We start from the raw sequence: 15,927 nt of genomic DNA, 5'->3' as shown, positions 1-15,927 counted from the left end.
TCTCTTTTTGCTTTTTCCAAAATGTCCCTATTAAAATTATGAATCATGAGTGATATAAAAAAACTTTAAGAATGCAGTGTGATTGTTTCGTAAGAACGTTTCGTGATAATAAGCCTGTCATAAAATGAGTGGCTGAGTTAGAGACGTCGTACGTACACGTGATATTTGCAGCTCCCTTTTTCTGCTGACTATTTTTTTTTTTTTTTGGTCTGACCCTTTTTCTGCTGACTAGTAATAGTATGTATGAAAGGCAGCAATCTTGCATTATTAGAGTGCTCTGTGTACGTACAAGCTTTAAATAATAGACTTCTATGTACCACACGTTTCAACCGAACTAATCTGTTAGCCTTTTATCCAGCTAGATTTTTTGACTCTTAGAGGAGAAGACTCGAGACCTAATGGAAGCCAAATGAAGCTGGCCTTGAGTGAAGGAAGCAACTAGGGTAGCGAGAGCTGGTGTCTCCAATTCATTTTCTCAATTTCATGGAATTAAAAACAAGAGAGTTTGGGTGGTCATTATGGAAATATTGTGTCACAAGTGAAGTGCTATTTCTTAGGGCTGATGAGGTGTTATCGGTTAGCTCAAGAGAAATGACAGGGAATGCATGGAGTCTTGGCTTGAGTTCGTGACCGTGGGAGGCTTTTATCTGGCCATGGAAATCAAAGAGGGAATAGGGTGATGAGGAGGCTTGAATGGTGTGTTGTGATGCTTTTACTTTGAGAAAGAGAGAACGTTTGCCGAAGAGAGGAAGAAGGAAAGAAGAGAAATTGGTTACAGTGCAAAAAAAAAGCTCAAGGAAAGTAAGGTTGAACTCCGAATTTTTGGTGAGTTTGATAACACTTTATTTACTGTATGCATATGTAATTAAATTACAGTTTGACACATGTGTAATTTTTTAAAAAAAAGATTATTTTCACTTATCGTTGGCCTTTAAGAAAGATCCACAATGCTCCCTAAACCACTCCTTAGATAAATTTTAGGAGGAATCGAAAATACAATTCCAACCACACTCCTATCCACCTCCTAAAATAGGAGTCCTCAGCTCCTAAACCGAGGAGAGAGAAAGACTCAGTGGCTTCTATAATTTAATGCTGCTTATTTAATGAGATTTCAAACTTTTATTTAATGCTAACTATTTTTTAATTTATTTTATAATAGAGATGGACCAATTAAAAAAGAATTAAAACATTTATTACTCTCCAAATTATGGAGTATGGTTGGAGTTGAAATATTTTAGAGAGCTCCTAAAATAGTTTTCTTATATTCTTACCAAAATTTAATTAAGAAATAGAGAGCATCATTGTGGATGCTCTAATATAAGAATACTTTGTGGTCTCGTTCTATTTCAACATTTAATATGCCTGAACTAATTAAATACTTGTGCCAGGCATTCCTCCAATTGGTTTATCATTTTCATAAAACATATATTTTACAGTTTTTCTTTAATAAATCACAACAGTATATATGTCAGTATATGATTTGAAAGTGAAAAGGAACTGCTACCCGACTGGAAAGAGCCCATCAGTATTCATTTACCGGTGTTGGGAAGGGCTAATGATTTTTGGTCTTTTAAATGGTGATGGAGCTACGAGAGTACTCTTTTACTTGTCATCTCGTGGTTGATGTACCAAATTAGCTTATCATGATTAGAGCTTATGTCAATTAACTAGCTTAATTAAGACCCAAGGCGAGTGGTATATTTCGTGACAAATGAAATTCAATGATTAAATTAAGATTTTAAATAAGAAAAAATGGGTTTATAATTACTAATGGCTCCTCAATTACTTGAAAATCATCTGAAAATGATTATACCATCCTCGTCCCTACTCTCATCCCTACCCCTTTCCCTTCAAGAATCTTTGGTTGGCAGGCAGAAAGAAGATAAAGCAAGCTCAATTTTCATCAATTTGCTGCAGGTACAATTGTCCATGGACCATGAGGCAGCTGGGCCGATCTGGGGCCTGGGCGTTCAAAGAAGCCCAAGTTTCTGTTCCTTCGTTTGGAAGAAAACACAATGCCTAAACTCGCATGCTTTGCCGTGGGTGAAGACCAGCAATAGCTTGTAAAGAGATCTCTGGCGGTTCAGGTCTTTCTAGCCCTTGAAGGCCCTTTCTTAGCTCGTGTCCGAAGGTACGCTCGGTTCCGGTAGATATTATACGCTGTCATAATTCTTTTTTGTCTTCTTTGAGAAATTGCTTCGAAAGTTGTCTCATATCTTATAGATCGTTTATATCCACATCTTCTGCAACTCCTTTCCACTCGTCCACATTTTGCCACACCATCACCTTATTATTATTATATAAAAACATTTTCCATGTTGGCAAGTTTCTCAACCACGTTTGACCAAAATTAAAATTTGCCTATGATTAACTTGTTGATAATTTGGCTTTTCGAAAAACAGAAAAACAGGAATATTGACAGAAAGCTGTTGAATAGTACATTCGTGATCCGACTTCTTGTCCTATCACTTTCCGCGTGTTTTTCCCCTAATTCTGACATATTGAGTTACCTGGAAAGAACTATCTAGTTGCATCTCTTACATAAGCACAAACTTTGACATATCGCTTTCCGCGTTTTTTCTCCGTAATCCGAATGTTGCGAGTGATGTGAATGTTAGTATAAATCGACATGTCTTGGTTGAATATCTCTCTATAAATACTTTTTGGAAAGGACCCAAACGACATCCTTTTTGGAAATAATATAGTTTTCATGTCTTGGTTGAATATCTCTCTATAAATACTTTGCAATTGCTAAAGTTAAAATGAACTCACCGCCGGCCGGAACTTATAAGGATGCTCCCATTCAGCGCATCAACCGTTGGAGGGTACATACTTATATATATTTTTATAATAAAATAAAAGACTTATGTTTTTAGTAATGTTTCTTCAATTTTGCGTTCTCTCGCCAAGTATATGGCTAGGTTAATGTTTAACATTTTGTGCCCAGCATCGGGGAGTTTAGGGTTTGCTGAAAAAGGATGTTCTGTTGTTTTGTTTTCGGGATGCCAAAATTGTGATGTTTAGCTTTGATTGATATATAATCAGCATAGCATATCAGATCTTTGTTTATAATCGGGCAGGAAAGTAATCTCCCATGGATGTTACTTATTGTTAGTTGAAAGAAATCTTCTTTATTCGAGCTTTTTCTAAACTATTTCTGTTTCCTTGCAGCAAGCAATGATTGTGTTATGTGCTTCTCGTCGATTTTTGCAAATCTTATACTTGATAAAGGAAAGAGGGCAGGCTTCAATCAAAGTCCATCCACATGCTGCCGTACGAGTAATTGTTGTGAAATTAATGTGTCTTAACATGTTATTGTTGTCTTCTATTGACGTATTATATTTTCTTCTTCTTTTTGCTTATTAGGCTGAACTCGCTTTCGAAATAGAGACTAGAGAAGAAGTGATAGGTAGTACTTCATTTCAAATATCCTTGCTTTTCAGTTGTCATAACTTCTTTTTGCATGTAGCTCGATGTTTCACTCACTATTTCTTTCTGTGTGTCACATATGTTCTTTTTGTGCGTATAGCTTAGTGCTTCAATCAATTCACGAATCAATTCTTTTTATTTATATATTTTGTCTAATTTATCTACATTCCATGCAGATTAATTATAACTGAAATCCAAAAGAATAATGCTAGATTGGCTCCTTGAATCTAATTAGATGTCATTCAAGCCAATCATAATTTGACACATGTACACGAGTGTGATTGCTTATTAAGAATGAAATGAACACGTATGCCTAATTGTGATTGACTTGTAAGAAGAAATAGGTGCAAAAAGTAAGTGTCTTCTTTATGTCCGGTATCTAATTTCTTAACACATGTCCATTAACTTAACATCAGCATAACACTACTAATTAAATAAAATTAAAAACTGAAAATTTAAGGGAAAAACAAAATCCTAGCACTAGTTGCCATGAGAGCCTACCACAAATGATAACAAAAAGATGAATTTCAGAAGAAGTAGATGACCAATTCTTGATTTTCATTCAGTAGTATTTGATTACACAGAGTCATGATCTCTTATACACGATGCATAACAGCGTAGCAGCTGTTTAACTAACAACATTTTTACAAAAGTAATCAACCGCAGAATACCACATGTTGTAATTGACTTGTTTCTTCTGGTTGTCAGTGAATATTCCACAGAGACGAACCAGTACTACTGGTGATTTTGGAATTGGACGAGAGGAACTTGATGCCTTAACTAAGAATGATGATGTTGGTTGCCTGGAACAATATGGGGGGGCAAGTCCAACACATAACATCATCTTTTATCTTATGGTTGTATATAAACTGTCACTGATTATATACTTCTTTGACATCAGATCAAAAAGTTAGAAAGCGAATTGAAAACGAATTTTAAGGACGGGATTAATGGGGAAGATGCTGATGTGCTGAAACGGAAAAGAGTTTTTGGAGCAAACACATATACACCGGAAAATTCAACGAGCTTCATGGTTAGTGGCGTTACAATTGTTAAATTTGAAAGAGGGATGGATTTAATTAATACACCTTTAATTAAGTGCTCTTACAGTTTATATTTTACCACATCAACTTTGTTTGTCTTGTAGACGTGTCTTTTGGAAGCATGTCATCAAGATATTTCTCTGATCATAGTTGCAGTGGCTTCTTCAGTGATGGGTCTAGTGACAAAGGTGAGCCTCGATCGGCCGTACTTCCAAGTATTTTCATGACAGTAGGATGTTAGTATAAAGAAAAATCGCAATTAGCTCTATTTTTTTTTTGTTTGACAAGAAAGCACTATTACATAGAGGATCCTAAACCCTAGAGAATCCTCGGATACTCTTGTTTATGTAAAAAGTAAAAAAGAAGGAAAATTACAAAATACATGAATGACCATGCTAATGTTGGTACCTCTTGATAAATATGATATAGAGTATAATTGGAGAGTTGAGAGAGGGGCATGTTGTCTGTACCTATATCTATCTTTTGTTGACTAGAACGTAATTGGTTTGAATAGGACTAGATCCCTTCTTGTCAACTTCCAATCAAAAGTATCAAAACCTTTAATATATAAAAAATTGGTAGAATCCTTAGAAATCTTTGATGGACCATTTGAAAGAATATTAAAGGAATTTGCCAAGTGTTAAAATCACATTGGTTTTAAGGAGGAGTTTCTCCTCAATTTTTAAAATGAATTGTCAACAATAGCAAAAATTCGGAGTGAATGCAAATTGATCAATTGGGTAATCTCAGGGTTTTAAATTATATTTTAGTTGTTTTGACAACAATAATTTATCTATGCGGTTTTGTGTGTTACTTGCAGGGTACAAGGTTCGGATACTGGGAAGAGGGAGGTAACATTGCCGCTGTGGTTATGGTGAAAATTATTGTGAAAGGTATTTAACGTGGTGTGATGTGATACAAAATAGGAGTGTGTTTCCACTTAACCAAATAGAAAAAACAGAATAGGAATTCTTCCCTTATACATGTATTCAGAATAGGAATTCTCCACATCTATTCTAATAGAGCAAAAAGTGACGTCTGTGCAGCTCGTGTGCATATATAAAGCAAAAACTCTTGAGGTTAAATTTTCAAATAACTTAAAGTAGCTCTCATTTAAGAAAAAATTCGAAAACAAAAGCCAAGATTTTGAATAAATGAAAAGAAAAATTGTATATGTGGGAACATATAGACAAAGTCTAATTATTTATGGATTTTGTTGTTTGCATCTCTCTCTCCCTCTCTCTCTTGTTGTTTTTTTTTTTCTTTTGGGCTCAAGTGTTGAATTTCTTTTGGGTCTGCAGCAATTTGCAAATACAGCCAATCTCTGATCCACAATGTAAAGGTGGAAGGGTGGAATATGTATTTGAAGGTATGCATGTTTCAATACGGTATAAATATATCTTTTGGACCTTTAAATATAAGGAATTATCCAATTCAAGCCAATCCAATCCAATTTTAGTCACTAAAAACAAGCCTTAACTGTTTACACATTTGGATCTCGTACCTAATTATGCAGGTTGTTAGAGGTGGTAAACAAGTTGAGGTTTCAATATGTGATATTGTTGTTGGCGATGTTATTCCCCTTAACATTGGTGACCAGGTATGTGGCAATGTTGCTGTCTCCATTCACAAGTCCATATTTTTCATATCTGCAAAATATATTAATTATGTTGCTTTGATTGTATATCCACAGGTCCCTGCTTATGGTATTTTAATCACTGGTCAATCACTCTCCATAGATACCTCACGTGTGATTGGAGACAGCAACATTGTAAGCCTTCATGCTTCGTCTGGAGCCTCTCGTTTAAAGCCTGGCTGGAAAATAGCGGATGGGAGTGGTACCATGCTGGTAAAGTTTATATATATATATATATATATACACCCACACACACACACATATGTGTTGGTATATTCTTTTTGTTCTTTTTCATCTCCTATATAAATAAAGGTTTTTTTTTTTTTTTTTTCACAAATAGTCCTTTAGATTTACGAAATTGTCACAAATCGTCCTTAAGGTTTTTTTTTTTTGGAGACATTAATAGTCCTTAATGTTAGGGTCTTTTTATAACAAATGGTCTCTATTATTAGAAATTCTGTTAAGTGTCTAATGTGGAAGATAAGTAGAGCCCACATGTCCAATCACATCATGACATTTAAATAAAATAAATAAGTATATATATATTTAATGAAAAACCATTAAAATAAATTTAAAATCCATTATTTTTTGTGTAACTTCCCACCCCCGCCCTCTCTCCCTTTGTTTTCTCTCCCCTTCTGTTCTCCCTCTCTCCTCCATGTGCTCTCTCTCTCCCTCTATTTTTTTTTTCTAGCCTACAGCCCGACAACCCCATCCCCCCGCAACCAACGTCCAACCCCACCCTCTCCCCTTGTATATTTTGCAAAATAATCACTTGTATAAAGGTAGTTCCACATTTCCTTTCACACAAACATTTATTCAAACAACTTTAAAAAAAAATTAAAACATAGGTGAAGGGAGAGCATAAGGGAAAAGTAGAGGAGAGAAATTCAGAGGGAGAGGGTGGGGTTGGGTGTGGGTTTTGAGTGGGGATGAGGGTGGTCGTGATAGGACTCGCCTGAATTCCTCGGAATCCGAGACGAATCTTGTGGAAATTCCGACATCGCACCGATGTCGGGCCCACTTACTAACACTATAGCCTCATTTCCCAATTAAGGAATAGGGGCACGAGACTTTTTGTCGAAATTTCAGCAAAATCTCCCTTGAAAAATGGTCATTTCCCAAAAAGTTTCAACATATTAAAACACAATCATAAGCATCCCAACAACAGCATACACAAGATAATAACATGCAAATTTATACGAAAATAATTCCAATACTCTTATAATCATACTATATTTCCACTTTAGAACATATTATAACTCAAAATTAAAGGACTCAATATGCATATTTTTCTATCCTTGAAAATAATGAATATTATTTGATACCAAAATCCACTCACTTCCTAATAATCATAGCCGAGCCCAAGGCTCACTTTCACAACTCACCAAATCAATTAACCCATACTAATTTATTCCATAATTTCAATTATTAAAATAACATCCAAGAATTTTCATACGATAATAAAACCAATCTCAAAATCCCAACATAGTCAACATAACTCAAGTAACGGTCGAAATTCGTTAATTAGGTGGTTCTAGTACTCCTCAAAGGGTGAAACTACCTCGGAAGACTCACGGTCAACCAAGGGGTCAAACTACCCAAACTTAGTAAACCGGACCCGCGGGACCCATGACCTCCGTTTTACAATCCAGAAGTTCTTATAAGTTCCATAAGGATTAGAATACTTGTCCTGCAAGTTTGGAGGAAAACAGACGATCGGATCACCCACGATCGGACGGTTATTGGTAAAACCAAACTTTAAGTTATTGAATCGGAACATCCGGGGTTCCGATTCACGATCTGTGAAATCCTACACGATTCCAGGAATGCCTAGATCAACATATGTTAAATTGGAGTTGATCCAACAGTCCGAACATGTCGCAACCGAATAACTCCTAATATGGGATGTCTAATCGACGATCAAATGATAACCAAATTCAAATCCAATCATACCGTCGTGCTCGGAACGACATGAGAATTATTTTAGGACCAAGAAGGACACCAAAATAGTGCCCACGTGCCGCCACACTCGCCGCAGCGCGTGTGTGTTCAGTGATTCCGGCGATTGGAAAATCTCCCAACCGCCTGTCAAGACTTATACCTACATAATCATGATATTGAGTGGAGCAACTTTTGTTCTTAGACCTACCCAAAAAGTCGACGGAAGTGGCCGTAATCGGAGGTCGAAACCTGCCAAAACTTCCATTACTTATTTAACTACCAAAATGCAGAAATTTCTCCTAAATACCACAACCAGCATAACACCTCGAGAGGTTGAGAAAGCATACTTGGATCGCAAAATTTGGCCGTCGAAAACATTCGGACGAGCTTAAAAATCAGTCAAAATCACAAAACCGCTCGGATTTCTGCAATTTCCGACCAGCACCGGTGGTTCCATTTGCTGAGGTTGGTCGGGATGGAAAGAGGGAGGTGGCCTGGTTTTTTTGGGACCAGTGCCACCCAAAACGGTGGCGTGTGGCCTTGGTGGCGACGGAAAACTGCCGCCATCGTTTCATCACCGAGGTTGATCGTAACTTTCTTGTTACAACTCGATTCGAGCCCACTATGCGTCTATAAACTCATCTCGGTGTGATCTACATAAAGGTACTAGCCATTTTCCCGTAATCTTTCCAGACTAAAAGTGACCAAATTACCCCCACCCCGAGGGCAAAATTGTAAATCATATTTAAATTAATTAAATAATTTAAACGGATAATTAAATTAGGGTCGGAGTGTTACAGGTCGGGTTGTGGGCAAGAGAGAGAGAGAGAGAGAGAGAGAGAGAGAGAGAGAGAAGGGGAAGAAGGTGGAGAGAGAGGGCAGAAGAGAGACAAAGTAGAGGGAGGGGGTGGGAAGTTGCAGAAAAATAGTATTTTCATTAAAAAAATATATTTATTTATTTAATCCACATGTCACAATGTGATTGGACATGTGAGCTCTACTTATCTTCCACGTCATACTTATTAGAATTTTTAATGGTGGGGATCATTTGTGATAAAATGTTATAATGTTAAGGACTATTAATGTTACAAAAAAATCTCAAGGACCATTCGTGACAATTTCATAAACCTCAGGACCATTTGTGATAAAAAGCCATAAGAAAATTTTAAAAAATCAGAAAAAGAAATGAAACTTTCATCACATACTGTTCCTTCAGGTAACGAGTGTTGGGATATGTACTAAATCGGAACTTTCACAAGACATTGGTAACAAAACAACACTGGAGGTTAGCCCATCAACTAGTACATAGAGAATGACAATTTAATTTCCTATATATATATATATATATATATGTATGTGTGTATTATATCTTAAGGATACATAACTGAATCTTAATAGGAGGTCTTGAACGTGGTTGCTACTTCCATTGGTAATGTTGGACTCGCCGTAGCTTTTATTGCCATGATGGTCCTTTTACTCAGGTAATTATTCAAAGAATCTTCCATCTTTGCTGGACAATACATAGGTCCTCACTAGTGAGGACTACATTCTTACCATCACAAGGATCAATAATATTAAATCACTCTCATTCATAGATACTCACTAGGTTGGATGGTATAATGATGTAAGTATTGTCCGTCTTTGCTAGAATGTTAGGGTTTTTTGTTTTTATTTTTTTTCCATTGTCCATTTTGTTTTATTTTTTGTTAGACTTGGGTTATTATACACCAAGTCTTTGAAGAATGAGGTTCCAATGACACCACCATTATTCAGCCAATCATTATTATTATCACAATAACATTTGTGCAGGTGGTTTACTGGCCATAATTTAGATGGAATTCCCAAGTTCATCGGGGTCAAGACTAAACCTCGAGAAGTCATAGAAGAAGTCAATCAAACTATAATCATTGCTGTATGTCTATGCCTCCTCCTTGGTTATTTAGCTAATTGAATATTTTTTATTTTACTCACATTCGGATATTACAGATTACTATTGCAGTGGTTGCTGTACCTCAAGGGCTTCCCTTAGCTGTTACCTTAACGTAAGTCTGCCCAACGTTATCATTTGGTGTCTAAGTTTTTGTCTCATCTTTCTGGATTTAACATCATTTCATTTTTTCCTTAATTTCCTCCTCTTTGACTGGCACAGCATTGTCAGCGCAACAAAAAGAATGGTGGCAGATAACGCCTTTGTATGTGAAATTGCTTATTATTTTGCATTTTATGCTGCCTTTTCATTTTCTGAAGTTGAAAAGCTCAAGCATACTATTTATATATCTGGATGGAACTCGAAATGTAGGTACGGAGGCCATTTGCTTGTGAAACCATGGCCTTTGTTAACAATTTCCTATGTGACAAGATTGTATTGACCGAGGTTTTGGTTTCTCTTATTCTCTTTTCTTTTTGTTCCTTTCTTCCTTCTCCTTCCTTCAATTAGTTTCTGATTTATGATTTCTAGTACAGGTGTCGGTGGTTCAGGCTTATGCTGGTGGGAAGAAAATCAATCCTTCTGACAATAATACGCCATACTTGTCTCCGAAGCTATCATCTTTACTTACTGAAGGAATTGCGCAGAACACAGAAGGCAGTGTTTATGTGCCTGAGGTATATATAAAATTTGGTCAGTCAGAGTTGTATAACATTGACTGGAAAAAGCTGAGTATACTGTAATATAATTTGATCGTACTATTCTTTTGTAGAGTGGTGGTGTTGATGTTTCTGGATCAGCCATTGAAAAGGCAATTCTGCGTTGGGTAATCAAGGTTCTTTATTCTATTGTCCCACTTTGTGCGTTTTTCCATTTCTCATGTACAACTTTATTTTTCAAAATCACTATTAGTTACTGATACCTTATTTGCAGCTTGGAATGAATTTTGAAGACATCAGATCTCAGTCTTCAGTTCTTAAAGTGGTCCCTTTCAATTCAGAGAAAAAAAGAGGCGCCGTTGCACTTCGATTGGTAAATTAAACTAATTTTTCTCTGTTTTATATTAAATCTCGGGCTGGCAACAATAGTACACAAATTCACTCAATACGAATACTACCTTTTTTATAAACCTGTCTAGAATTCTACATATGAACACGACCTTCTTATTAAACGGGTTACACAACACGACTCATGTAACCTGTTTCAATATTTACAGCCAGACTCTCAAGTTCGTGTACACTGGAAAGGAGTTCCTGAAATACTCTTGTGTTCATGTACAAAGTACATTGATGCTAATGATCATTTGGTAGCAATGAATGATGATAAGGTTTGAAATAATATTTTCTTTTATCGTTTATATATTATAGTCTTCATTAATTTCCCTGGCTGTTCTTGAGTGAGATACATCTATAAATGTTCTGTTTCATTTTTATCATTCCTTGCGAGCTTCACAAAATTTTAAATTTTTTTGATCTAGGAAGACAACTCGACAGTTAATATTTACGAACTAGCTCTTAATTTAATGGCTTCCCAATGCTTGAAGATTATATATTCTATTAACTGCAATTTTTTATTTTTTAATTTTTTTTGTGGTGATTTTAAACTTCCATAATTTTCTCCAAATGATTCCTTTCTCGTGGTATATGTGTTCCTTTGCAGCTAATGTTTTTTAAGAAAGCTACTGACGATATGGCTGCTGGAGGTTTGCATTGTCTTGCTATTGCATATAGATCATATGAATTTCAAAACGTTCCAACAGATCCTGCTCAGTGGGAATTACCTGAGGATGACCTTGTTCTACTAGCTATCGTCGGAATAGGGGTAACGCCTCCAGAAACTTACACACATGGACATTATTATATTTCTGTGTTGATTGCGCAAAGGGAGTCCCAATATCATGTTAGATTTTTTTTTTTTTTTTTGCTAGATTGCAACACGCTCTCAATAAATTATATGTGTTTGTTTTTGGGTACCATTTTAGATCTTTATTATTTTCTTTACAAAATTAGTTCCATTTTGTATAAGTATTTTTAGCTTATGTACTCAACGAAATGCAGGATCTTTGTCAACCAGGGGTCAAGGAGAAGGTGCGACAATGCCAGAGGGATGGCGTTAAGGTATTTTTACATCTGTATGCACTTTAATTTAATACATGATCAATGCAATGTTCACCGAAATTGGGTCAACCTTGAATATTTTACTTTCCATATCTTGAGCTATAGGTACGAATGGTTATTCGTGACAATCTTCCGACTGCGGAAGCAATTGCTTTGGAATGTGGCGTACTTGATTCTGATGTAGATGATATTATGCCAAATCATCTCTTTGACGGAAGAGAGTTTGGGGAACTGACTGATGATAGGCAAAGACAAGAATGTGCTCAGAGGATTAAGGTATTCTTGATTTAGAATGTACTTCTCTACTGATCATAGGAATTTTAATGCCAGCGAGCATGTTTAATAATAAGAATTAGGAATAGTTACTAGTTCGGTGGTCTTTCTTTTCACTTTATTGGAAGATATTACAGGTTCGAATCCCCCTTCCCAAATAAAAACAATATCACACTAATATAATTACTAGTTTGGTAGTATTTCTTTTCACTTTGTTGGAAGATGTTACAGGTTCGAATCCCCCTCCCCAAATAAAAACAATATCACACACAACTTTCGATTATTGTGTAGGTCATGACACGCTGTTCCCCAGATGTCAAGCTTTTGTTTGTGCAAGCACTGAAGAAAAGCGATGAGATGGTTGCCGTCACGGGATATGTCGCCGATGATGCTCATGCACTACATCAGGTTTGAGAGCCTTTTTACTTCTTAATTTTTTGTTGGCTCTTCAATCCCTCACCAAGTGATCTTGCGTTTTAATGGTTTTTGCTTGGATTTTCGGTTACTTTTGATCTTGCCTAGGCCGACATTGGTTTTGCTATGGGTATCCGAGGGACTGAAGTTGCTAAAGGGAGTTCGGATATAATTATCTTGGATGACAGTTTTGCTACGTGTGTAAAGGTTTGTTTTTGTAAGATAGATCCCAACATAATCTTGTCATATGCTTGAACTGAAATTGTTTTAATTTTGTTGTTAATTGAAAATAGTTAATGCTGATCATTATATTACATTGGAATTGGTTTAATGGATGTAGGCTTTTAAATGGGGGCGATCTGTACACGCAAACATTATCAAGTTTATGCAGTTGCAGCTTATAGTCAATGTTGTAGCACTAACTACCAATTTTATGGCGGCAGTTTTCGATGGTCACATCCCATTAAATGCTGTTCAGGTAATTCTCTCTCTCTCTCTCTCCGTGTTTGTGTTGCTCCCTTTCTCTCTACTTGTTACTAGAAGAATTGCAGTTGTGATTTAGGATTAGGTTGTTCAATTATTAAGTCTTTAGGTGAGGATGCACCTAATTAAGGATTATTTTCTGCTTGTGCTTTGTACAGCTTCTCTGGGTGAACCTACTTATAGTAGCTCTTGTACCACTGTCATTGGTTACTAAACCTCCAGCAGATGAACTGATGCCGGGACTCCTTGTCAAACCCGGGTAACATTTCTTTGATGACGGACATATCTGATTAATTTATAAATACCTAACCATGAAATTTTCATGATCCATGGTGATGACCTTCACTTTCTGCTGACATAGTTATGTCCTTTAGTTCTTATTTTGATCAATATGCTTACTTCTAGTAGGCCCATATCTCTTGAGTTTTGAGTTTTCTAGCTAGTTAAACCAAATTGTTGGCTGGCATAATTTGATGTTCTAATGGGACAATGTTTTACAGACAACCTCTTAAAAGATATGTAAAGTGGAAGAGACTGATTTTTCAGGTACATGGATGTTTTCTCTTGATTTCATGTTACCCAAAAGTATTATTAGATCAATCCATGTAGTTTTCTTACATATATTATTCGCATTCCAGTTGTCTTCCTCATAATTTGTCATTCTAAATTTGGTTTGGAAATTTCAGGGAGTGTACCAAATTGTTGCCCTTCTTATCATCAATTTTCAAGGAAGGAGTCTACTCAAAAATTATACCAGCGGTCATGCCATCAAAGTGAAGAACACAATGATATTTAATACATTTGTTGTTTGTCAAGTAAGTTCTTAACTCGTCAATGATAAGAAAGTAGTTTAACTAGGATCCCAGCAATATGAGATATTAATTAGCTTCCCTGTTTTGTCTAGCGTGTGAAATGACAACGTTGATATGGCTGTTTCAATTGAAAAGTTAGTTTTAGTCTAAAGTTAGAGCATGATTTTTCATTAATTAGCGCACTTTGAAACATACCTAGCTATTAGTGTAGTCCTCCTACTTCTCTCCTACTTCTCTTCCCAATCCTGGAATAAGTACAAAGTTCGAATCGTGTCTCTATAAAGAGAAGAAAAGAGCCATAGCCCTTCATGTGCCCTTCCAGATTGGATGAGATTTTGTTACATTATGATTTCAATGATTCAGAATTTTTCAAATCACAGGTTATACATCAATTGGAAGCTCGAAAGAAGGGTATACTATCGAACCCAAAGAAGTGGATTACTTCAAACTATCTCTTTATGGGAATAGCGGGAACAATTCTCATAAGTCAGGTTAGAAATATTTAGTTTGTTTTCTTCTTTTCTTGTTTGTTTTTGTTTTTCCTTTCTGGTGGCTTGTTGTCTTGACGAATTTTGCATTTGATGACACTTAGTTTTCTATGTTCTTCAGTTTATCATTATTGAGTTTCTAGGGAAAGCGTTCTCCACAGTGGCGCTTAACCAGAAAGAGTGGCAGTTTTCCCTCACTCTTGGTTTTTTCGAGTAAGTTCTATGATTTTGGCATGTAGTAGAACAAGTTGAGCATTCGTATTTATAATTTTCTGTTGGTCGTTGACAACATTCTCTATCTCTTGCAGAATGCTTTTTGCAATAATTTTATTCCTAAAGTACTTGACACACAGGAACTAGCAAAGCAGTTCAACTCATACAGCATGTGATGAACTAGCAAAGCAGTTCAACTCATAGTTTGAATGATTTTCAAGTGGTGGAAGCATTACGACTATACATTGTGTGTGACACCATGTGATAATGATTACTCCATAGTTTGAGTCATTCTTATGTGATTCCCCATAGTTAGAGTTTATTTGAATCTTCTTTATTGATTTTTCATTTGCTATGAAATATAGGGATTAATTGAGTACCCTCATTCATTTACGTACTAAGTACAACTTCATCTATGCTTCCTTAATTATGTGCGAGGAATTTTCTGTATTTAACTTGAGTTCCATCTTATGAGTTGATGGGGACATCAAATAGGCAATCCTTGGTAACTTTTTAATTCACTTCACTATCAATGCATTATAAATCACACGTTAATGGTAGAACAATAATTATAAAGAACGATGATTATCGAGAACAATGATCATCACATATACCCAAAGAAACAATTCATCATCTCCTCATCATGAAAAACTATTAATCATCTCGTTTTCAGAGAAAAACAAAAATCCTAAAATAACTAAAAACCCTATAGCCTTCAAATTGGAAGACTCAAGATCCTAACGGCTACTAAAAACCCTAGATTGTTAACTTAACTATAAAAAGACTAATTTAGAGTGTGGGCTTTTTCGAAATTCCAAGAGAGTAGTCATCATGTCTGGTCATAATCCACATCATGTCTTCAAGTGGATGTGTGCCGAATTTCCTAGGGTATTGAGAAAGATTTCTCCCAACTTGTTGCCCTCCCCGAGTGTTGGAAGCAAGTAAGAAAGGACTGATATGCATGGACAAACAATAGTATTAGCCCTAAAAGGTTATATTCCTTTATTTACCTCAAAGATGAAACTTTATAAGTTTTCAAAGGATACTATATAAAATGACTATACCAATATGGAAAATATTAATTCCTTAGTTTCATTTTGTAAAGACTAAAATTTAAGATTGCAAAAGTTAGGAGAAACATTTTGTTC

General features: G+C 35.8%; 1 protein-coding gene across 8 annotated transcripts; it reads left to right on the top strand.

Moving 5' to 3' along the window:
• Nucleotides 1-305: 305 nt before the first annotated feature.
• Nucleotides 306-15,300, top strand: LOC103323629 (calcium-transporting ATPase 8, plasma membrane-type-like). Of its 8 annotated transcripts, none has more exons than XM_089045227.1 (33): nucleotides 306-825; nucleotides 1,918-2,131; nucleotides 3,172-3,273; nucleotides 3,367-3,409; nucleotides 4,138-4,250; nucleotides 4,331-4,462; nucleotides 4,577-4,660; nucleotides 5,293-5,365; nucleotides 5,774-5,841; nucleotides 5,989-6,072; nucleotides 6,166-6,321; nucleotides 9,269-9,337; nucleotides 9,451-9,533; nucleotides 9,862-9,964; nucleotides 10,039-10,094; nucleotides 10,202-10,244; nucleotides 10,352-10,426; nucleotides 10,516-10,656; nucleotides 10,752-10,814; nucleotides 10,913-11,011; nucleotides 11,196-11,306; nucleotides 11,639-11,800; nucleotides 12,037-12,096; nucleotides 12,202-12,372; nucleotides 12,661-12,777; nucleotides 12,892-12,990; nucleotides 13,124-13,261; nucleotides 13,425-13,525; nucleotides 13,767-13,812; nucleotides 13,953-14,081; nucleotides 14,459-14,569; nucleotides 14,688-14,779; nucleotides 14,875-15,300. In XM_089045227.1, exons 3-33 carry the CDS (start codon nucleotides 3,178-3,180, stop codon nucleotides 14,924-14,926), a joined length of 2,970 nt encoding a protein of 989 aa, XP_088901353.1. In that variant the 5' UTR covers nucleotides 306-825; nucleotides 1,918-2,131; nucleotides 3,172-3,177; the 3' UTR covers nucleotides 14,927-15,300. The 8 variants fall into 8 exon arrangements, with proteins under 8 accessions (XP_088901353.1, XP_088901350.1, XP_088901351.1 ...); XM_089045224.1 differs by having other exon boundaries at nucleotides 3,172-3,279; XM_089045225.1 differs by having other exon boundaries at nucleotides 1,856-2,131; nucleotides 3,172-3,279.
• Nucleotides 15,301-15,927: the final 627 nt, after the last annotated feature.

Source organism: Prunus mume, linkage group LG2 (assembly GCF_029339155.1).
Source record: "Prunus mume cultivar Tortuosa linkage group LG2, ASM2933915v1, whole genome shotgun sequence".
Lineage (NCBI taxonomy): Eukaryota > Viridiplantae > Streptophyta > Magnoliopsida > Rosales > Rosaceae > Prunus > Prunus mume.
The sequence above is the reverse complement of the archived record's forward strand: the minus strand, read 5'-3'. Positions and strand labels throughout refer to the sequence as shown.